The 8,167-nt window shown below is 45.1% G+C and overlaps 1 protein-coding gene across 1 annotated transcript in view; it reads left to right on the top strand.

The window, feature by feature from the left end:
- The first annotated feature begins 951 nt into the window (after window positions 1-951).
- CD109 (CD109 molecule) overlaps window positions 952-8,167 on the top strand; it is a 130,607-nt gene continuing 123,391 nt past the window's right edge. The window contains exon 1 of the mRNA XM_019520330.1: window positions 952-1,123. Coding sequence (XP_019375875.1) covers window positions 952-1,123 — 172 coding nt within the window. The remainder of the gene's footprint in view (window positions 1,124-8,167) is intronic.

Raw genomic sequence — 8,167 nt, 5'->3', positions numbered from 1 at the left:
GGAGCGGGGGAGGCCGGGGCGGGCTGCGCGGGGCGGCCGCGGGTTTTCGTGGGAGCGGGGCAGCGGGCTGCATCCTTGGCCTCGGATCCAGGGCAAGCTGGGGAGGAGCCCCCTGTTAGCAATAGATGGAGACCCCTTTCCCCCCGCTAGCCTCCCGCCCTGTCCCGGCAGTGAGTTACAGGCACTTGAACCAAGGTACAGTGCCCCGCAGCCGGACTCGCTCAGGAAGCTCCATGCCAGCGAGCAGGCGTGATTACAAATCCCCTCTGTTTTGCTCTGGTCTCAGCAGCTGGGTCCCAGTGTGTTAGGACATAGAGGTGTTGGTGTGGCAGGGGAGGCATTCCCTTTCCTGCTTGCTTGGGAGCCACTTCAGGGAGTGGGCTCAGCTTTTCCGTTCCCCCCGGGCTTTTGCGGCCGTTGTTTGTCTTGGGGTCTCCTTCTGCTTCCGCTAGACTCTGGGGGCGAAAATCAGGTCCATGTCCAACCGGACCCTCAGCCTGCGTGTTTCTCTATGCAGGAGTTGTCCTCTGCTCACCTTGGGGGCGGCTGCTGGCATCAGTGGATGGTGGCAGAGGTGCTGGGGTCTGCATGACTGGCATAATTCACAGAATCCAAGCCTTAACGCGTGCATTTTTCAATTGCACTCGATTTCTATGGACCGATGAGAGAGAGCACAAATAAAACTGTGCCCTGGCACTGCCGCCTCCCTTGCAGTAAAATACCTTCATTATAGCTTCCCTTCCTGATTAGTGAGAGGTGAAATGATTGGACTCATAGAACAGCACTAGTTTAAGCTTCCTGGGCAAGGAGGAGGCTATGTGCTATTATGCAATAAGCTTGACGGCAAAGCAGAGATACAGAATTTGCCATCGACACTGTTGTTCTCCTTTTGTAAAATAGTATGACTATCAGGCTGGGAGGAGTAGATTTGAGGGTTTTCCTCTGCCGTTTATGTTTTCCAGCCCCACATTTCTGGTGACAGCTCCCTGTAACATCAGGCCTGGTGGAAATGTAACTGTTGGGGTTGTTCTTCTGCAAGACAGCCCGCTCCAAGTCACAGTCAGAGGGGAAGTGCTCAGAGGAAATGATTCCCTGCTGAGTGGAGAGCTTGTTTTTGAAAAAGGTAAGTTGGCAGCATGAGCCAAAAGAGATTTCAGTGCACATTACCCTCCTCCCAACTGCCTCACTCTTGAAATAAACCTGTATTTTTAGCTGGTGGGCTGGTCTTGTTTTACCACATTTGGTCAGTGCAAGGAGAAAAACACTAGTACATAAGGTGGAACTGTTTGCCGAATATTTAGTGGTTTGTACATAGGTGTCATAACTCATTCTGGGCACACTGGGAATAACAATAACAAGTATTAATGATAGTGTGATGTGCTGGCACCTACTGAGTTTCTAAAAGTACTCTGCATCCCAGGGCTTAGGCCAGATCATAAGACTGTCTCAGAAACTCTGCCCTCTCTGAGGTTTATCGAAAGATTCAGGGTCAAGACAAAATGTATATGGGGGAGGGAGGGGGGACTGGACTCGATCTCATGAGGTCCCTTCCAGCCCCTACTGTCTATGACATCTATGAAAAGCTGCTCATAAAAGCACCTAGATGCAGCTGATTGTTTATATAATCAAGCAGGAAGAAGAAGGTGTGCTGGGGGCGGTCAGTGTGGGGAGGAGCTGGCTGTGAACACCACATGATTGTCAGAACAAAGTAAATGAGAGAGCCTCATGGGTTATTTTAACGCTGGCCAAAAATTGGACCTGCAAAGACTGGTTCCTGGGTTCCAGGATTTACTGTGCTTTGGTCCTGTCCTTTATGTACATTAGAGCAGCCTGAGGCCCATAGAGGCAATTCTGACAGTTGGAAGTAGTTGGATTGTTGAGACCCCGGCTGAGGTGGTTCCTTTTAGCCCTACAGTCTACGTAAGAACATAGGAATACAGGACTAGGATGTCCTGGTCCTAGTCATTAAATGCAACCATATCATGTCCATTAATCAAGATCTGTCTTAAAAGTAGCTAGGTGTGTTTGTCCTCACTTCTACTGGAAGGTTGTTGCTGAACTTCACGGTTCTGGTGCTTAGAAACCTTCTGATTTCAGGCTTAAATTATTCATTGTTGGTAGTTCAGACAGATCTTTTGGAGATTTATTGTTCACTTGGGGAACAAATGATAGTAGTGTCTGTTATACCAATAATCATGCTGCTTTAATACTTACATGGAATGTGTTGACTAAAAGATGACTGATGGAGAAAGTGATCAATACTGCAGTTATATTTTAGATTATTGCATCAGCCCAATTACATTTGTCTTTCTCTGAGGCTGAACATTCTTGAGTACATAGCTTATTTTCAATTAACCTGCCATTTCGTTCCTGAGTAAAAGATAGAATGCACATTTATTGTAAAAACTGATCTTTTCCCCATCCTTTCTTCTTCTAACTCTTCTGTCTCTTGTCCCACGCTGCTGCTTCTTTTGACAACATGTGTTATATGGGCAGTGTTACAGGCTGTTGTTTGTATTTGGTAATGCCAAAGAGGACAGTAGGTCCAAGTTTCCTTCAATTTATGAGGTGTATACATTCCTGGAGAATGGCGCATAAAGGGAACCTACTTTACAATGTAACAAATAGGGATAGGTTCCCATGGCGGTGAGGGAGGGAGTGAGGCTAGGACTAGGGAAGGGGTGGGTGGAGGGTGCTGCTCCCAGGGCTGCACAAGGAAGCAAAACAGAGGGAACAGAGTGGCACTCACCCCAGCCCCGGCTGCAGTGGCCCTGGCAGCAGCTGGTGCCAGCTGCCTGCACCATGCTCTGCCTGTCCCCACTCACCTCTGCTTCTGGGCTGCGACATGCCCTGGTGCAGGCAGCTGGTGTCAGCTGCTCCTGGGACCGCTGCAGCTGGGGCTGGGGTGAATGCTTTGCCCTGTGCCGCCCGGGGCTCCGTTTGTCCGGACTCACCCCAGCCCATGCTGGAGCAGCCCCGGGAGCAGCTGACACCAGCTGCTTGCACCAGAGCATAGTGCAGTCCAGGAGTTGGTGAGCCGAGGCATGAGGGGGACACACAGGCGGAGCATGGTGCAGCCCAGCGGCTGCAGGAAGCTGGGGTGAGTGGGGCCATGGCCCTTTCCCCTCCCTCCACAGATTTACCTGCTTGGGCGGGGGCTGGGAGGGAGGGCCGGCATGTACGCTGATCACATAAGAGTGAATTTACCTTGCATATAACGAAAGCTTTTAAAATGAGGACCTGATCCAATGAGGTGCTGACATCAATAGGAATTACAGGTGCTCAGTGTATGAACAGGAAAAAGTAGGGAAATAATTTTTTCAAAACACTTAAAATATGTTTAACTGAGCCCTTGTCTCCTTGCTCCTGTTTTTGTCAGCTTTTATTTTTTTTCTTCTTTTCTGTTTGGCGTATGGAAAGGCAAAGAGCTAAACCGTAGAGCAGGGGTGTCAGAATCCTCAGGCTCGGCATGCTGGATTGGGTCTGCAGACTGACCTGTTGTGGGCATTGTGTACAGTACGTGTCTTGGCCCAGTCTGATGAGCATGCCACGTGTAGCTCACATCCCAGACTGGCCTGGTACAGGCTCTGAGTGCAGCGGGTGGGTCAACTCCAAGACCTGTGGACGGCAATGTGGGCTGGATGATAGGGCTCCGTGGGTCAGATCTGGCCTGTGGGCTATATCTTTGACACTCCTGCACCAGGGATAGCACACAGGGTGAGGAGCAAGCAAGTTGTACATAGTTCCTGCCCTCAAAACAGGTTCATTATGTATCAGGAGAATGTTGTATTGAGAATAATTACTTAGAGGTAAAGTGGACTAAAATTCTTTACCTGCCCTCTTAACAGCAAAACATCCTCATGTTAAATTATGTCACTGTTGGATTTAGTACCATGAAAGTATTGCTTCTTTTGACTGCATTAACATCTTGGGTTAAGTCTATTTGTTAATGTAACAATACCATTCTAAACCATCCTGTTTTTGTGGTGCAGTGATAGCCCAGAGGCTGGCAGCCTGTAGTATCTAGCCCATTGGCAGGGTAGATATTGGTGGGGCAGCTGAAGTTATTGATCATGTTGGGTATCTTACAACCAGGATATTCATCAATTCAGATATTCATCAATATAGTTTAATATGCAGGCCCTTATTCAGCAAAGTACTTACCTGTATGCTTCAAGTGAAGCACACATATATACAGACATACCTCAGAGATATTGCGGGTTCGGTTCCAGACCACTGCAGTAAAGCGAATATTGCAATAAAGCGAGTCTCACGAATTTTTTGGTTTCCCAGTGCATATAAAAGTTATGTTTACACTATACTGTAGTCTATTAAGTGTGCAATAGCATTATGTCTAAAAAAAAATGTACATACCTTAATTAAAAAATACTTTATTGCTAAAAAATGCTAACCATCGTCTGAGTCTTCAGCGAGTCGTAATCTTTTTGCTGGCGGAGGGTCTTGCCTCAATTTGTAAAAAACGCAATATCTGCGAAGCGCAATAAAACGAGGTATGCCTGTAATTGCATTCCTGTTCAGTGAAGCACAGTAAATTTAAGTACGTGCTCACGTATGCTTCAGTTGGGTGATAGGGGTGTGTTTGCTCCTTTACTGACCCCCATGTTCACTTTACTGGCTTGCCAAAAGCTCTGCTAGCTTTATTCAAGTGGTGCATTATCTTGACAATGTTTGTATGACTATTCAAAATACTACCAAGGTGAGTGAACTTCTGAATAACAGGTCTGCCAAGACCTGAAGATTTGCCCTGAAGTTGGCCACCAGTGGACTGTCATTGCCATGTCAGAGTAGCTATATAGTCCAGGGGTGGGCAAAATGGTGGATCTGGCCGATGGCTGGACTCCATTTCCCAGCAGCTCCCACCTGCTTTGCTGTGGCTGGTTTCCACAGAGACCCCAGCAGCACCCTGCAGCATGGGGTCAGGGTTTCCATGGGGACTGGCCCCAGCAGTACTGACAGGATGCATGGCTGAGCAGGGAGCTGCTCTGGGGCTGGGATCTTGCAATGGTGACAGTAAGGTCCAAAGCTGGGGAAGAGCCACAATCTACTGCCTGCACACTCCTGCCTGGACCATGCTGTCACAGCTGCAAGATCTTAGGCGTGGAACAGCTCCCTGCCCAGCTGCATGGCCTGCCAGTGCTGCTGAGGCCAGTCTCTATGGAAACATTGGCCTTGTGCTGTTTTGGTGCCACCGCTGCTGGGGTCTCCATGAAAATGGCTGCAGTGACATGGGCAGAAGTTACTGGGAAATGGAGTCTTTCATGTGCCCAGTCCAGCTTGCAGATCAGACTTTGCCTGCCCCTGGTACAGTACGCTGTTTTTGGCAATCTTGGCACCAATGCACGGTTTGGAGAGGTTGCCCCTCTTGCAATTTGTAAGTGAATCCTTATAATCCACATTAAGGTTATAAGTTGCCTTGTACAAATAAGCAGGATCAAAAGTAACAGTGAAGTACAGGAAGAAAAACAGTTTGCATTACCTGCAGCAGAATAGAAGAACCTAAAAAGAATGTCTTTGGAGAAGCTATGACCATACACATCCTGTTTTTAGAAATGATCTGGGTGACTCCATTATTGGAAATACCTCCAGACTTCATGGGAATGAATATAGAATCATTGCATTGGCTTATTAGCCATATTTTATTTTCCTGACTACACGTTGTGCTGTTGACATTTCATGAGGGAACAAGTAAAAAAATGATGAGAAAGAGACATGCAAGTTAAATTTCAAGGACTAAGGTTTATTTTGTTGACTGTTGCAGAATGATTTTCCTCACCTGTGGCAGGCAGTAATGGATCAAATGTAAAATTGGTTTGACTGCTGTGTTATAGACACAGACTTCTTTTTTTTTTTAAAAAGAGCAACATAGCATGAGATGCATCACCGTACAATCTAGCCCATTAAGCTGGGCAGCTAGCCCAGACGTTGCAAGGAGAGATCCTCAGAGTACCTGTCAAAGCAAATCTGAACCATTCAAGCAGGGCAGTAGTTTTGTCATGCATGGGGGATGAACAAGTGCCACTGTGCCAGTGCTTAAAAAAGAGCACAGTCAGAATTTGGGTGATTTTGAAATAACTACAGATTTAACCCAGAATGTAACTACAGATTTAAATCTAAGAAATACAGCAATATTCTCCTTAGAGTGCTGCCTTTAGCTTGGCATAAACTTACCTACAAATACAATTGGAGGAAAATATTCCAGAAGATGGTAATAGAAGGCCTACTGAGTTTGGTCTTATGAGACCCAAATAGGGTCTCATAAGACCAAAGCCCCAAGAAAATGCTTCCAGAAATTAAAAAAAAAATCTATTGGATACTATAACAGACCCTGGGGTCTCTATTACTTTAAGGGAGAAAAGAGCCCAGGGAAAGCCTCAGGCGGGGGAAAACTGTGAGGGAGATGCTGCAGGAGAGCTGGATCAGGGAAGCAGGGACTATGAATGCTCACTGCAGAGCTAGTTGCTCTGTAGTACCACAATAGGACAATGCCTGCATGAGCATTGGGAGGCCTATAGCAGTGCTAGGTGCTTTACAGTACTGGCAGGGTAGACAAGTTCTGTTATTTGCACCCAATGATGTGAAATAAGTGAAATTGCATATATGAGGAAAATCAGATATAGGCTTTAAAATACTTTTGCTTAGAATACGTTATTAGAAGTTATAAATCAGATAAATTGATAATAAAATTATTTTTAGGCTTAAGTATGACTCAGTAAGTTTTGTTTAAGGCAAAATATGGAAAAGCTATTTATGGACTGGAGGAGCTAGTTGAAATTAATGCATAATTTTTAGGTGTAGTTGTAAATTAATTTGTATTCATTAGATATCACCTCTGCAGTGAAAGAAACAGAGTTAACTCTGAACTAGTGGTTTACAAAAATGATTTTCCAAACTGAAATCTACTAAGTATGATAGAGTGTGGGTATGATTAACAAGTTCAGACAAGTGCAGTGATTATCTATGTAAACACTGGAAAAATTATTCTTGCTAGGAGCTGTTTTACATAGTTAATAATATGACTAAATTAATATATGAAACAGTAGAAAACCCTAATGGTTGTGTTATTAAACAACAACATGGTAAGTGAATATACCTGATAGGTTAAATCTCTTTTGTTATAAACATGTCACTGCTTCATTTCTGTACAACTAATATTTGTTAGCTATGCCAGCTGACTCACTCATGGTTTCAGAGGCTATATTTGAATGATAGTTGCTATGATAGTGTGGTGCAACAATGCTTTCAACCAACTGGGCAGAGCAGCCATTTGTAAAGAGGTCTGTGTTAAACAGATTTAGTCATAGGTCTTTCCAGTGGCTTTGTGAATAACTACATTGTCTCCGTACCCACCTAGTGGCGTAACTAGGGTGGGGCAACTGGGGCACTCACTCCAGGCACCGACTGTGGTGTGTGAGGGACAGAAAGAAATGGCAGCTGCTGCAGCCATGCAATTGCAATTAAGATTGCATGGCGCAGTGGCAGCCAGAAGTTGCATTGTGTGTGCTAGCTTCATCATTGGGCCTCTGCATCAACCTATGGGGAAATGTGCACTATTCAGTGGACGAGTTGCATTGTGCATTTACTTCTGCTTCTAAATCTTGGTATAAATGCAGACATGGATATTTTTAATGAGCTGCTGAAACTGAGCTATGAAGGTGTACAGCAGCTGATCCCTAACTTCTGTCCTCAGTTCCCCCTGTGGTTCATCTGTGATGTGGCAGGATATGTTTGATAGGTTCTTATCTCCTGTGGTCAGGAAATTGTTTAATTTTAGTTGAACTGTGTTAGGAGTCCTCAAATAATTATGTGGCCTCATCACTATAGCATTTAGGTGCCTTCTGAATAATAAAACAAGACAATATAAAAGTAAGCCTTTTATCTCTTCTAGCAGAAAATTTAAATAAGTATTTATTTATGTTCTTTTAAGGGCTGAGTTGCCACTGGATATTTGCCAGCCAAAGCCATACCTCTACTATGGACAGGCTAAATCCCAGTTTGTATTAGTGTACCAGCTATCCATCAGGAGTCAGTATTCCATGCTTCTATGTTGGATTTCCTTATCATGACAGGCCTTAATTTAGCATGAGTTAGACTGGCACAAGCCACATCAATACAATTAAGTTTGTATAAGCTTAATAACACTTAAAAG

The sequence above is a fragment of the Gavialis gangeticus genome, unplaced genomic scaffold, assembly GCF_001723915.1.
Source record: "Gavialis gangeticus isolate Ggan-Ray unplaced genomic scaffold, GavGan_comp1, whole genome shotgun sequence".
Lineage (NCBI taxonomy): Eukaryota > Metazoa > Chordata > Crocodylia > Gavialidae > Gavialis > Gavialis gangeticus.
Note: the sequence above shows the minus strand (reverse complement) of the source record. Positions and strands in the feature narration are given on the sequence as shown.